The 16,306-nt window shown below is 38.3% G+C and overlaps 1 protein-coding gene across 10 annotated transcripts in view; it reads right to left on the bottom strand.

Annotated features, from left to right (window-relative positions):
* The window catches only part of TP63 (tumor protein p63), a 231,378-nt gene that overhangs the window by 89,387 nt on the left and 125,685 nt on the right, over window positions 1-16,306 (bottom strand). Inside the window, exons 1-2 of one of the 10 annotated variants that reach the window (XM_086674989.1) lie at window positions 14,232-14,422; window positions 13,767-13,821 (exon numbers count right to left, since the gene is read on the bottom strand). The exons of 7 other annotated variants lie outside the window; for them this stretch is intronic. Coding sequence is in view for 1 of the 3 variants with exons in the window: in XM_086674987.1 (XP_086531113.1) it covers window positions 14,232-14,273 (42 nt within the window). In the remaining 2 variants the exon portion in view is untranslated. Of the gene's footprint in view, window positions 1-13,766; window positions 13,822-14,231; window positions 14,423-16,306 lie in introns of those variants that run through there. 2 more of the 10 variants (XM_086674990.1, XM_086674987.1) reach the window with 2 other exon arrangements.

The raw sequence follows: 16,306 nt of genomic DNA, 5'->3' as shown, positions 1-16,306 counted from the left end.
ATTTTTTTTTCCTGAGTGGACACTGCTGTAAGAGTGCCCTATAAATGCAATCCCTATTTAGTTTCATCTATTTTTTTCCCCCTGGGTTACACTGTTAAATGATCTTAAACTCTGAAAATAATATGAACCTAAATTTTCTTCTCATCTGCTCAGCAATACTGTGTCAGTATATATCACTGAAAATAAAACTCAATATTGAATACCTGGGTTTATACTTAAGGCTGACAATGTAATAAGTACTTTCCTATAAAAGAATTTAGCATCAAAAAAAAAAAAAAAAAAAAAAAAAGGATCCCCATCAAGTCATTTGACCAGTGCAATGGAAAGAGGGACTTAGACATAATTTGTGTTTCTGAAAACTTTCTCCTCCAATTTATAAGAGACATGTTATAAGTTCTATTTACTAGACATTACCATCCGTAATAGCTAATTTATGGCAGCATGGCAACAAGAGCTAACAGTCTATGGCAAGAGGTTAATTCAAAAAATAAGAAGAAAAGGAATGAAAGCCAAATCAGGAATAGGAGAGGTTGCTGTCAGGATATGTAATCGAAATTAATTTACTTCCATTGAGGAGTGCTTGGGTGGCTCAGTCAGTTAAGCCTCTGACTTCAGCTCGGGTCATGATCTCACGGCTCATGGGTTCAAGCCCCACATCGGGCTCTGTGCTGACAGCTCAGAGCCTGGAGCCTGCTTTGGATTTTGTCTCCTTTTCTCTCTGCCCCACCCCGACTCGTTTTCTCTCTCTCTCTGTCACTCAAAAATAAGTAAACATTAAACACATTTTTAAATGTTTCCTTGTCACAGGAAACAATAAGTTGCCCAAATTTCATTTGGAAGAAATGATATTTATAATCTTTGACTGATTATTAGACAAGGCTAGGGAAGGGAATTGAATACTCTTTAGCACTTACCATTCCTGAATGGATCCTAGTAATGGAACAGAACTTGGAACCTAGACTTGGTGATGTGGGGTCTAAGTTCCAACACTGCCACTAGTGTGCTGAAAACTCTGTGCAAGGTACATGAACCACCTGGACCTTAGTTTCCTACAAGGAGACTGAATCTCATGATCAAACATAAAAGGTGCCTCAATTCTAGCATTCTGAAAGATGACCACACTCCTCCACAAAGCTATATTAAAGTGCCATGAGATTACTTTCAAAACATGAGATAACCTGCTTTTTTATTTATCCAGATTTACCAAGCCAAACCTAGAAATCAGCAGCATGCATACACTTTCCTCAGCTGATTAAACCTTTCACCTTGGGTTTCCTGAAGGAGCTCTTGTGAACATTCTAAAGCCCCTCCTGGGAAAAGAAAGCAGTTTTCCTTGTGACCCTGGCTTTACAAAGCATTCATTCGAATATGCTCTAGTAGACAGTTCTACACTTCATCCCCAAATATCAGCAGGATGGTGACTTTTCAACAAGCACTGCCGTAGGGAGAAATGCTTGTCATTTTTTAGTGCTCTACTGCCTGCCTCACCTGAAAGAATGATAGCTTGTTTTATGCTAGAATTGAACACAACTGAGTTAAAATGCTCCATTCGCAGCCAAGAAGATATTTGTATAACAACGTCAAGTTGAAGTACCATCTTTCAACCTTAAGAATATATTCAGCATCTGATTTTTCTCAAGACCAGATTTTGTTCCTTGTAAAATATTTCGCTTCTTTTATCTTCCAAATGATCCCCCAAAGCACATGCTTCGAGGTAAAGTGTACTCACACCTTACAATAAACAGCCTGTAAGAATAAAGCACCTAAGCGCACAGGAACTTCTGGCAGCAGGCAGAGAGTTTACTAGAATGCTTTATGGTCTGACACAAAGTGCCGAGATTCCTTTGAGGCCCGAGATTCCGTAACTCAGGAAAGAGCTCCCTAAAAGCCAATGCCAGACAACCTCAGGTGAGATGAATAACTACACAGTTGGCTGATCAGGTGGACAGCAATGCCGAAAAACACTGGACAACAGCATTTGCAAATCCAGGTGGTGGACCATGTTGAGGTTAAAACTCAGCCTAAATTTACTGAATTCACACTGTGGAGAGCTCAACCAAGAAAAAATAAACTTCAGGTTCTTATTTCAGTCAGTACTCCTTTTCAGTAATGACAAATGAGCAAAATTATAATCACGAGCATCTAAATTCTTCAAAGGGCTTTGTCACCATCAACATACCAAGGCGGCATGGGGCTTAGCAGAAAGGCATAATTCTAAATTCAATCACTTCTAGATGCGGATATTAAGGAAAAATATACAGAGTTCCAATTTTTTCAAAGTTGGAAAAAATATGTTTGAAGACATTTTCAGCCTCTCACAATCACTATTTTGATAGCTTTATTTAGCAGAAGTGGTAACGTGAAAGGAAGAGAGTACATAGTAATGAAAATTTTCAGTGAAGGTCAGGTCACTTATATGGAAAGCATACCATGGTGATTTTAGAAGATCATCGATAATGTTTCATTGGTTTTTAAAATGAGTTTAAGGTATTTAAAAATAATTTTTGTAATATATCTGTGTAAGCCATATCAGAAATCATGACTTCGATCAGCTGGAGTGATTAAATGTGATTATCATTGTATAACAGAGGATAGCTTTGTTTACCATGATGTGAAACTGAAGACACAGCCGTTTCAGTAAACAGTGACCATTCAAAAGTTTTAAAAGTCTGAAACGTATGGAGCATCCATATCCAATCCTGTCTACAAAAAGAATAGTAGCTACTACTTCTACTACGAATAATCTTTCTGAGTCCTTACCTATGTTTTTTAGAGTCTTCAAGTTCTGCTCATTCATTTAATCCTCATGAGCTAGGTGGCATTATCATCCCATGTTTTATACATAACTTATAGATGAGGAAACCGAAGCCCCGCAAGATTAAGTAACTTGCTCAAGGTAGTAAGCGACACAGCCCGAATGAGAAACTGGTAAATCTGGCTTGAGAACCCGCTTGCTTACTTATCTTTCATTCCAATTGCATGTAAATCTGAGTCCCTCAGATTTCTGCCTGGAATTTTTATCTAAAACTTACATTCAATGAAAGCATACCATTCTAGATCTTAAAAACAACAACAACAACAAAAAACAGTTGTCCATTTTAAGGACAGGATATAAAACTAACCATTCTTAGACTGTGCATAACTGCAGACAGTGAGAGACCCAGCTCCTCGGAGCCTGCCACCAGCAGCTCAGTGTAGATGAGATCATGTCTCTCTCAAGTTGAAGACCATGGGCAGGTCCCAACTGTCTTAGAGTAAAGCACCCCCCCCATCCCGAGTCTTGCCAGTGGCCTCGCCACACTATTTGAAACTCTCTCCTTTGCTCACTAAACAACCTGCAAACAGGCACTCCTCAAGTTTTTCAAAGGCAGACTCCTTCAGTCCGCAGCCCCCTCCCACTGGCGGGCTGTATCCTAGTTCGTCTTGTAGTTTTAGCTCAATGCCATTCTCCCCAGGAGAAGCCCTCTTCACCCAGGTAGGCATTCCCCTTTGTTTCACACGGTCTTACTGCTCGGACTTTCCCTCGACATCGCATCATTATAACTGAAATTATTTGTACAAATATATATATATATATATATATATATATATATATATATATATATATTAAATATCGGTCTTTTCTGCTACACCATAAATCTATGAGAGATTGTATCTCGTTCATCACCGGGTCTCAGTCTGCAACGGCGTGTGAACCACAGTGGCTGCTCGGGAAATATTTATTGAAAGAATAAATGCAAAATATTTTCCAGTAAAAAGCACTTTCAGAAGATACCTCTTTTTATTCAAATGCGCCTAACTGTTGACTTTTATGCTGAAGGAAGCCTGCCTTCAAATCGGCTTCATGTCTTTACACACTACTGCAGACTAAATGTCATGGTGCATCTGCAAATAATCTCTATGACCTTTACTCTGTGCTCTGCTTTGTTTTGGTAGGTGGGATTGTGCTTTTAGCTTCAGCTTTTATGGGAACTAGTAGCAGAATAGCCAGTCCTGTCACTCATAAGGCAGTGAGTAATACTCAGTAGCTCACACCTAGCTGGAAAGTTTATTAATGAGCTCCTACTTCCTTAAAACAAACACATACACGTTTTCGTGGCAGGGCAGTGTCTTTTCCCTCATGGCCTCGAGTTTGTTCCTAATGCATCTAGGTCAGCAGTCAGAATCCAAATCTTTGTGGCCATATAATTATTCACTTCCTACCGACGGTGCTTGTGGCCGAATGCAGATTTCTTTGGGAAGAAACCACCCGGAAACAAGCTTAGAGTAAGACGTTTGTTTCTGGTGGATAGGCCACAAAGTTTGTCCCTCCCTCTCTGATTTCCATGATTTTCTGCCCTGTTAGCTAGAAGTCAGTTTAGAATAATGCCATAATTAAGGGCTTACAGTGTATGTTTTCAGGAACGGAGATTGTACTTTATCAGACTTACACACCATTTTCTTGCAAAGGGTCTAAGTTCATGACTTCATTTCCCTGACTTTATAATACACACAGAGAGGTTGAAACACTAGCTTTTCTTTGCAGATAGAAAAGTAAAGCATGAAACAAGGAGTGCACTACTCAGTTTTACTATCCTATATATATTCAAATGAGAAACACTGTTTCTGTGTTCCTCTTGCTTGTCAAGTTCTTTGCTGATTGCTACATTTTTCATTGTATTTGAGATGAAAGTTTTTAGTGATTTACTACGCTTTGTAATTAGACACGGTGACTTACATAACATTGGAGTGTTCCTTTAAGCTGTCACTTTTAACTGCAAAATAAAACCGAAGTTTCCAGCTATGCAGAAGACATGCCTTACTTTGAAAAGACAGCCATCTATTCATTTCATCCTATTTACTCAATCACGAAAGTAACAGTCAATCAGTTTAATAATTACAACAGCCCCTGGTGTCTTATTTGAACACGAAAAAACAAACAAACAAAAAACTAGGACACCATGGTTAAGAACAAAATGACTTAAAGATTTCTCAGACATCCTTTAGTGATAATAACACCATTGAAAATAAAACAGGAAAGTGTTTGCAAATCATCAAGCTTATTCACCCAGAGCAAACCACCCAAATCTCTGGTGATGACCAAGAGCCATGCAGGGGACAAAATGAATCAGGGGACAAAATTAATCAGTGTGGAAGCAAGTAAACACTTTTAAGAAGTGACTGCAAAGCAAGATAACAATCTAATCTATTCAGTTTTTTAAAAAATCAAACACATTCTCTGTCCTCATGGGTAATCCATTAAATGAAAGCAGCACACACTTTACACTGTTTACCTCTGTCAGAGTAGAAGTCATTTCTTACTTGGGAAACTTCCCTGTCTTAAAAACTTTCTTGCCACTTAAGGTATAATGGAAATAAATACCAGGGTTCGTGAAAGAGAGAGAGAGAGAGACAGAGAGGGAGAGGGACTTGTAAGATGTCAAGGAAAACCATATGATGCAGAATGTACAGGCAGAGACAAGGTTTGTTCAACGTTGAAGTCACTTTACTTTTTGCACAGGTTAGTTATAAAGAGCCATTTCTGTAAAAGTATATATTATAGGCCACATTTTTATTTGAAGATACCCCTTCATGCAACAGCAACAGAGCATGCCTCCATCACATTCAGGAACATCACTGGGTGGCCCTGGAGAGGATACAGAGATAAGTACGGCACGTGCCCTACCCACCAGGATTGGGGAGAAGGCATCTGGGCCTCCCAGAGAGCAGTGAAGGATGAACAGAGAAGTGCACAAAAGCTCAGGGGAGGGAGAAGTTATTCTGAATGGGGGGAGGGGGGCAGTTCTGAGAAAATGTTAAGGGTGAAGTAGCCTCCCAGCAGGGCCTTAAGAACTAGAAACAATCTGATCTGAAGATAAATATCTGGGGGCTGGTGTTGGGGGTTAGAAAAAAGCTAGGAAAAATACCCTTTCTGGAAACTTACTATTCTGTTTTTCAGCCTTTCAGATACTTTGGGACTGGCTACTGAAATAATTTCCAAGCCTGAGGCTTATTCTGGGCTTTCTGCTTCACCCAGGGTCACCATTTCTCTCTGTGTGTATACCCGTGGAGTCCCCAACCTTAGTCTGGTGACAGAGTCTCACATGGTCCATTTAAAAATAATCAAGCCGTTCCCAAAACATCTGATGTTGCCGTTGGTTGAGAGGGTAATGGTTTTCCTTTTAATTCTGATTCCATCAATAGAGTGACACTAATCCAGACTGATTTGAGTAAACAGGGCATATTCTCCATTGTCTCTGTGATCTGAGAAAGAATAAACTTGAGAAAGCTCACTGCCTGGATTGGAAATGGCCCCTTTGGGTGTTTTTGCGCAAGCTTGAAAGGAAAAAGAAAATGCCTGTACAGAGTTCTTTCCAAGGCAAGCTGACTTTGGGGGTGGTAATTCTCATAGTGGTATTACACTAAACTGCACCTATTAGTGGCTTTAGCACCAATAAGAAAGCAGAACCATTTCTTTTGTAGTGTTTCCAGAAGAGTTGACGAGAGTGTTTCATAAATTTCCGCCCCTGGCAACACACTACAGCTTGACTCAAAATTCCCTCTTTCAGCCTTTATAGGATTTTTTTTTCTTTTTTTTTTACCATTTAAGAAACACAGACAAGATGCAGTTCAGATCGCACATTTTGCAGGAGATATCAATTTACACTCTACCCACATCCACTAACATTCCAAAAATGTTTTCTTCTTGCCAATATTCCCTCACCTAGAACCAACATGTGCTTTACCTTAACACCAGTTACTGAACTTTAAATTGACAGGTAAGTATTACCTGGCAAAGCCATCTCAGAATGGACATGACAGCCTGATTTTACTTTGTCTTTGAAAAAGCAAACCTGAGCAGATTGTATAAACTTAGTCATTATCAAGTAAGAAATACATTTAGAAATGAGAGCTTCCCAAGATGTGTGTTTTGTTTTTGTTTTTTCCAGAGTATGAAAAGGTATGCCTTTTGAATGGGATAGATGTGCTGTAGTATCAGACCAACTAAGAAAATCAAATATAGGGAAGTAGAAAGAAAAGACTGTATAGACACTCCCTCTAACCACTTTGCTCTGCAAAGGAGGTTGTAAGCAATGTGGTCGTTGATGTCACTTTGCTGTGTCCCCTGATGTCTGCACAAAGATGAAATCAGCACAACCACATTTCGATATTGGGTATTTTCAAAATCCACTTTCTGTTAGTGGAGGATTAGGTTTGTAAGGAAGAGAACGGAATGAGATATAAGCTTGGACTTCTCCCCCCACTTATCACTGAGGCCAGTTCTCCCTCCTACCCACTCCCCTTTACATTTAAATCAAGTCACTGAGTCATCTCCCACCCTGAGCCCACCCTCACCTACCCCTCCATTATTTCTGTAATTGCCTACATGAGATGGAAGTGAAGAAGGAGGTTGTGGAAGGAAAGGATATTAATATGGGTGAAGGTGAAGACACGTCTTCCCTCAATATTTCTGTTCAAATCTCAAACGCAAATATGTCACCTCAACCAAAATGAAATTTGAGATATTTATGGCAAAGAGTTCTTAATTTGAGATTCCAAAATCTTGACTTTTTTTTATTGCTGTTTTTGTTTAATTGGGGGTGGGGGGGCAGGGTGTTTGTTTCTTAAATGAGACATTCACATTTGCTTCTGCTCTATTATTTCCTGGTTGGGATTCTCATGTAGGAAAAATATCATACTTGGTATATTCTCTCACATTTACCTCCGGGATTACTATTTGCATTTCGAGCAGTGACCAGAGAAATGGTTTTCTCATCCTGATTCTAAGATAACTATTTAATAAAGTTAATCCTAAATAATAGAAGCAATCAGTCTGGATTCTGTTCCAGCTTTGATTAATTTAGGCATGCAATTACTGGAGTGCCTGGGTGGCTCAGTCCATTAAGCATCTAGCTTCCGCTCAGGTCATGATCTCCTGGTTTGTGAGTTCAAGCTCCATATCGGGCTCTTGGCTGACAGCTCAGAGCCTGGAGACTGCTTAAGATTCTGTGTCTCCTTCTCTCTCTACCCCTCACCCACTTGTGCTCTGTCTCTCCACAATGAATAAATGTTAAAAAAAAGTAAAAAATAAAAATAACAATGTAATTACTGAGTCCCTATAAGGATAAGATAATTTATCTGTCTCTGTAGAGGTCTAAGGAATGGGATCAGGAAACTCTCAACTTCACCTAGCCCAAGAAATCACTTGGGCTATTTTTTCTCCTTCCCTGCAGGATGACACCTGTCACTCCTACAGCATGTAGACAAAGTTTTGAATCATGGATTCTGAGCCTTGTCCATGCCTTCAAAACATTCATAGTTTCTAATTCTCAGAACATGGAAGTCCCTACCATATTTTGTTGCTATTTCTACAACAGCTTTCCATTTTGACATACATGCTAAATACAGATCTGTGTTTAAATCAACATTCTCTTTTCAAGTCAATATATCATGCTGGTATATCAGCATCTGGTCATCTGGTCCTATGCAGTTTTTCCTTGTATTTTTATTAATTTTACTCTACTCAGAATGACCTTCCTTCTGCAACTTGGCTGAATTCTGGTCCTCAAACTACATAAAATATTACCTTCAACCTGAGCAGTTTGAAACCATTTCATTGTCTTTGAAAGTCTTTAGTGTCTCCTACCACATTCTGTTTCATACTGAAGTCATTCATGATACCTTACGTTCACCTAGAATTGCGAATTCTCAGACACCAGAGGCTACAACTGTTCACTTCTGCTTTCCTTACACTGCCTAGCAATACGACTGTACTTAATTAGCCCCTAGTAAATGTTGGGTTGTAAGGAAATGCTTCTTTCATGGTGGAAATAATCTAAATGGTTTGTGGATAGGATATCAAAACTACTGTATCTGTTTACCAACAAATTTATACTACTTTTCCATTTTGGGGTGGAGGTGGAGGAGATAATGAAATAAAGAGTGGGCCTTCATTTGTAGGGTGATCATACACTTTGTCTTCGAAGTGGAACACTTTTGAAAGAGAAAGTGGTGCTATTCATAATTACATTTGAATGGCATGCATAAATTAGGACAAACCAAAACCAATTGTTTCCAACTTATCCATGGCAGGGACCATAGCTATTAAAGAGAGTAATGCGCAGAGAATGTATAAGTTGTATGAGACTTTAGACATGACCCATTTCTACCCTTCCAAAGTTCCCAGAGAAGTAATGGATATTCTTGCAAGATGGCCAATGTGCAATGCAGAGAAATGCATTTTTATACTTCTAGGCTGTCTTGAACAAGTGTTCCCCTGTACAGCTCCAATTATACCACTCTTCTGTTCAAAATCCTTCCATGGTTCATCACTGCCACACTATTCAATGTGATTTGGCCTTCCATGAGACACTCTGTCTTATATTTCTAACTTTATTTCCTAATTTTTTCATGCTTTCACTTCCATTTGAGCTATTTGACATTGCTGGGCACACCAGCATTCACCCCAGCTCTGAGCCTCTGCTGATGCTTGTTTCTTCACCCTAAATCCTCCTTCCCTCTCATATTTCAAGGACTTAGAAATTTCTACCCAACCTTACAAGTGCAGCTGCAATTTACTTACACATATAGACTTTCTTGATCCTCCTGTTTCAAGGTACTCTCTTTCTCTTTGATCCTTTATATATCTTGCTCATACTTCTCATATGACAATGAGGATCTGCCCTGTATTATAACTCTATGTACTCATTTCCTCTATGAACTGTAAACTTCTTGGTGTAGGAACTGTTTCTTCCCTTCCTACATACCATCTTCTATATAACGGATGCTTCAGGAAACATTTCTGTGAAAAGAGTAAGGTGGTCCTCTAACCAAAGTCTCCCTCCCCCCATACTAGCACTCACGAATATTGATGAAATTCAAATTCATCAAAAGGTATCAGTGAAAATGATAAGATGTTTACAGAGTTAGTACATTAATAATCTACGCTTTACTATTTTTTTGCGCCTCCAAATTGTGTTCTTAAGAGAAGATTGGGACTCAAATTCATAACCTAATGTTTGCATCAACTGTTTAATTTTGACACTTCAATACATTTTCTTTCAGAAGCCAAATCCACTACTCTGTCGGATGTCCTGCATAAGTAACTCAGTCCACCACATTGGTGCTGAATAATAATGCTACATCAGACATCTGACTTTTTTCCTCATACATTCAAAAGAGAATTCTGAGTCCATCATTTGGAAAACTTTTCATCTTCAAAATAATAAGACTACAGAGGGGTCTTCTGGTATCTGTGTTTATCCTTTCTTATTTACTGACATAAACTGACTCAAAGAATAAATAGTGTATTCAATGGGGGGAGCTTAACTTCAAAATATTACTATGAAGGGAGGACTTGTACTTATACTCCTCTATCCCACAAGCTCAGGTCTCACTCAAAGCTATCATACGCACCTCAAAGAAAGCTTGGGAACATTTGGGGCAACATATTTCTTAACTGTTTGACCCATAGCCTTCCTTAATGTAACATCTCCTAACTTCAGACAGATCCTCCCTTCATGGGAAGAAGACAGAATCCAAATTGATATTATTCATCATCTGAGGAAAATTTAGTAACTTTGCTTTCAGAAGATGTATGTGGCATGGTGAAAAAGCAACCAATATTTTTTTGGTTGCCATAGCTAAGCAGACATTCATTCATGTTTCTCAGTATACTCTCCACACCCCAGTTGAGGATCACTGCTCTCCTAAAAAAAAAAAAAACAAAAACAAAACAAAAACAAAAAACAAAAAAACAAAAAAACAAAACAAAACAAACATGCTTTTTCCTTATCTAGGTAAAGGATAAGTGATATATTATCACCACTCATTTTTCCAATAGTAGCAAAAGAAGGTATGGTCTATCATCTGTGATCTAAGATCTCTTTCTCCCAGTCCCCTCTGCGCTTGAGGGCAACCAGTTGTAAAAGAAGCAATGCAATCTAAGACTACAGCATGGAAAGAGGAACACAGCCTGGCTGACAGCTGAATTAAATCTGCAGATTCTGCTTCCAACCTACTATGCTTTTACATATGGTGCTAAACATCAGAAAGCTTAAGATAATACATTTATTAACTATTAAGAGAAAAAAATCACTCCCATGGGAAAAATGTCTCGTGGAGACTGTATTAGGGAGGAAAGACTTTTTCCCTTGACCATTCCTCTCCAGTAGATTTGCACATCAGTTCTTTCAGGAAACTTTTTTGGAGCATTTACTATGGATCACAAAAGCTCTTTTCAGAATGCTTTCTGTCTCTCTTGGTGTGAAAGAGAAAAAAGGTTCAAGTAAGTCAACAGGACTCACTTATCCACCTATACCTCTCTCTACGACAGAGAGAGAGAGAGAGAGAGAGAGAGATCATTAACCCCGATTTATAAAATGAGGTGTTCTGTATAGGAGCCTTGAAGCCCCATTTACTTCTAGAATACTGGAACCCATTCACTAAAGTACCTTTCCATCTTCACACAGGAACCCAGACAGACATTTTTAATAAAAATGTCCTAAATGTCCTTCTAAGGAGGAGTTTGGAAGTCTCTTTCTGTTTCTCTTTCTCGCTCTCTCTTGCACACACACATGCATGCATGCACACAGCCCAGTTTTGTTTTTTGTTTTTTATTTTTGTTTATTTTTTTTTTTGTGGGGTTTTTTTGGCAAGAAGGTTGAACTGAAACTTAATCTGTGAAGTATTTCCCTTCTTTTGAGACTCTTTCTCCAAGACTGAGACCAGTCCCAGAGGCAGGGTCATTCCGCGCCTGACACACCAGAGTGGTGCTTCCTTGAAGCCTCTTTCCCTTGTAACCCAAGGGAAATTCTGCCTGTTACATCCTGCCCATGTTCTCCTCCCTTCCAGACCCTTTCACTAACTGTTCACTAACAGTTTCCCAAAATCTAGCTCTGCTTGGAGGGAAAAAAAAATTGCAAAGATGTGGAAAAAGGGGTAGAGAAAGAACAGTGTTCTTACATTGTCTTTATCAACCCAAAGAAGCTACTAGGAAATTAATTTTAAAAACTATTTGAAGTCAGAGAATGGGTTATTGTTTCAAACTAATTTTCATTCTCATGGGCAGCCAGATGGCTTTTATTCTTAATCTACCCAATTTTTAACAATTTTTGTGGGATAATAGATCACTCTTTCTGTATCAAGGGTTACTAAGAAACGTTATCTTAAGATAAATTAAGAAGCGTTACAACTTTTATATTAAATTCCCGGATTCTCAGGGCCATGCGGTCCCAGGATATTTTGTATAGTCAGATATAGAATTGCATTTTTTACGGAGGACTAGATATTAAAACATAACACTATACAGCAAAGAAAGCTGTGCTTAAGTAATAGAATGAAAATCAAGCTATAAAAATTATGCATAATATACACATTATTGGAAGGATATAAAATTCACAATGGCAACACACAAAAAGAGGCAGGAAGTTAGAGAAATTCAGCCATATTTTTTCATAGATATCCTCTATACACATTAAAAGCATTCTAAGAGAAAACAGATCACTTGGGCACCTGACTATACACATTCACCTAAAGTTTTTAAAAACGCAAACCATGGAAAGGTATTTTCTCTCATGATAAGGGTGCTACACTCTCACATATGACATGACTCTTTTGCCTCCATAAAAGGTAATCATTCCTACAGGTTATCTTCTATGCACATTTACGCAGTTTTTTCCTTCATGAGAAATAATCATTACTTTCCACTTGGCATCTTCATACTTTTCTTACAGATATCTCTAAACCACCTTTTCTTTCTATCCCTTTCTACTTGGACCCAAAGTCAGATCCCAGCCTACTTATAAATATGTGTGTGAAATAGCTCCTTAACAAACATAAAGTCAGATATGATATGACCGGCAGACCACTTATTTAGTAATGAAAACTCGCCAAGGTGGGGTCAATCTTTAAAGTCACCTCCATTTTTTTTTTTTTTTTTTTTTTTTTTGGTTAACTGTTTGGTAACATTTTAAGCTAACTTTCAATGTTAAAGCCAAACAAGAAACTCAAGTTTCTCCACTGAGGACGAGCAAGCCTGCTTGAATGTTTTAAAGGAAAATAGGCACTTCCTTTTCCTTCTGTAGATAACTCGATATTTCCCCTGCTATATTTACACAGTTCAGGTGTCTAGACGATAGCATGGTCAGTATGACAACGCAGGCCCTGCTTTGCTGCCCTTTGTGCGATTCTTCCTTTTGCCGTGCACACTGAGTCCTATGCACTTTGTTTTGATTTTTAAGAAGCTCAGTTTGAGTCCTCCAGTCCTCCAGTCTACTTTTCCAAGCATTCCCCTGCAAGCATTTTCATCTGAAACTGAACTCACGCTCACCACCCGTCCCCCCCTCCCCCAATCTGATTAGTGTCAACACAGCTGCCCTATTCTGAGGAATGTAAACTAATATTGTTGTTAGACCTCCCTCAACCATAGGAAACTTCCTCAAAGCTTTATAGTCTCTTCAGGAGTTTTTTTTTTTTTTTCCCCCTATATCCATTTGCCCAGTGATTTAAATCCCTGAGACAAATTTGAGGAGAGATCAGAGAGCCAAATCATCAATTCCAATCCTATATGCTATGATACACATTTGCCACGTACGCATGTATAAATATTTAATCATGCATTGCCCAAAAATAACTTTGTAATTACACAGTGAAAGTCTTAAGTCAATCACCAGACAATAGGAACATTAGTGAAGTCCCCTGAAGATTTCGATGGGTCTCTGGATTGATAGGATTCAAAACAAAGATGGCTTAACAAAAAAAAAAAAAAAAAAAAAAAAAAATCTCACCTGGATTATTTTGAAAAAGCTTCATTTGCTTTTAGGATGAAGTCTGGAGATAGAACTGAGAACTTAACTGAGTTAAGACACAGTCAACTAATTTATCTTACTGGTACGTGAGCACACAACAGAGGAGTCATTTCAATGTATCTAGCAGAATGTGAGCTTCTCTTCCAGTCTGTTCTTCCAAAAAGGGATTTTACAAACTCCTGAATATTGGGTTTCTTCAAATACATAACATTACCCAGAAATTTCTCTTTTGTCTTTTCTCCTATTATTTCATTTCCCACTTAAAGGAAAAAAAATCTTACAGTCACCACAGAAAACATTTACCAAGAAAAGGAGATTCCTATACACGATTTGCAAAACCATTACATTGGGTGACCAAGAACCACAAATATGTAAGCTTTTGTTTAAAAATAAAAAAATGAAAAAAGCATCTCTAAATGGAGTGCTAAAATCTAAAATCCTTACCTCACTAAATTGAGTCTGGGCATTGTTTTCCAGGTACAACATGTTAGCAGTAAGATTGATCAATGCCGCTGTCCTCTCTTCTGGCTCCAGGATTTTGCCAACCCCCCCACCCCCTCTGAGACCCTGACAATAGGAATCTACTAAGAAGATAACAGAACTCAAGTCCCTCTCTCTCTTTCTCTCTCTGTACATAATTTTAGGTTCCCTAATATATACCCAACTATAGGCATGAGGGGGCGGGACTCTTGTCTTTACCTGTCCAATCCATCAACTTCCACCTGGAGTCCTCACTCCAATGGAGTGAGGCCTCTCCCATCTCATTAAGTAGTTAGAATTCCTTATCACCAATCTTTAAAAGAAAAAGAAAGAAAGAAGAAAAAAAAAAAAAAAACAGGAGAGAGACAGGTAAAACTTTCCCTTGTCTCTTTCACAAGAAAGTGCACTCTCTCCTGAAAACAAAACAAAATCTCCCCAAACAAACCACAAACCTGTACCACCACCAGGACTTAGAGAAGGCATTTCAGAAGGTTATTTTACACTTTGCAACTGAAAAGTAAAACTTCAGGGAAAGCTTTTGGAAGGCCTTTTTTTTTTTTTTTTTTTAAACTAGATGTGGAGTTTTAAGAATGACTACACAAAGTTAGAAATTAGGAAGAAATACTCAACTCCATGGTTATAGTTACTCAATGTAAAAATTAAAATCCACTGCCTGATAGCTAAAAACTTTTTAACTTATTCTCCACAGAGAAATAGTTTAATACAAAGTTATGCCAACATAAGCCATTGGATTTTTCAGAGTATAGTTAAAGAACAATTTAAAACGTTTGGTCCCGTTAACTTGTAAAGACAAACATCCATATTATGTACAGGAAATAGAAACCCTGGGAAAAGTGCCCATTTTTTTTAAGCTCTTAAAAGGAAAAAAAAAAAGCACTGCTTCTTTCCATCATTATTTCTTGGGACATGGAATCAACACAATAGCTTATCTATTTGAATATTTATTTTCTCTATTGTATCTAGTTTTCATTAATGCTCAATGATAATATTTTTTCTATAAACGGATAATAAATTTTAAATAGAAAGAGTAAATCTTAAAGTTTGAGAAACCAGTTAGCTCTGCCATAAAATATATTTACATAAATACATAAAAACCGTATTGTAGAATCTGGCCTAACCTTGGTTACCATAATGTAGTGAGGATGAAATGCACCCTGATGATTATTGTTTGATTCACTAGAATATTCTTGTTACTGCTGAGTATTCTATGTAATTCAATTAGATTTATATCAAAACACCACTCCCCACCCCCCCACTTGGAAAGCCATGTCCCTCTGTATCCTGCCTGAATGGTACAACTGGCAAGACAGCTGGAAGTGGATATTTAGGTTTTTTCCAAAATTTAGGGGTGCCTGGGTGGCTCAGTCAGTTAAAAATTGATTTCAGCTCAGGTCATGATCTCATGGCTTGTGAGTTCGAGCCCTGCATCGTGCTCTGTGCTGACAGCTCAGAGCCTGCCTGGAATTCTCTCCTTCTGTCTCTCTCTCTCTGCCCCTCTCCCACTCATGGTTGTGCTCTCTTGCTCTCTCTCTCTCAAAAATAAATAAATAAACATTAAAAAAAAATTTAAAGATAAGATGACTAGAAGAAAATTAGAAGCCAGGCTACATCAGTTTATAAACTTTAGAAATAAAGTGTGCAAATATATTCATGAACTTAGATTTGCCTCCCTTTTTACCCCTATTTTGCACCCATTAAATACATGCACATAAAGGATGATGTGATTGTTGGCACACTTATTTTAAAGCCCCCAGTCACTAATATTTTTTTGAAAAATATTTTCTTTTTTTTTTTTTTAATTTTTTTTTCAACGTTTTATTTTATTTTTGGGACAGAGAGAGACAGAGCATGAACGGGGTAGGGACAGAGAGAGAGGGAGACACAGAATCGGAAACAGGCTCCAGGCTCTGAGACATCAGCCCATAGCCTGACGCGGGGCTCGAACTCAGACTGCGAGATCGTGACCTGGCTAAAGTCGGACGCTTAACCGACTGCGCCACCCAGGCGCCCCTTGAAAA

This window comes from Puma concolor, chromosome C2 (assembly GCF_028749965.1).
Source record: "Puma concolor isolate L17-30 chromosome C2, mPumCon1.1.hap2, whole genome shotgun sequence".
Lineage (NCBI taxonomy): Eukaryota > Metazoa > Chordata > Mammalia > Carnivora > Felidae > Puma > Puma concolor.
The sequence above is the reverse complement of the archived record's forward strand: the minus strand, read 5'-3'. Positions and strand labels throughout refer to the sequence as shown.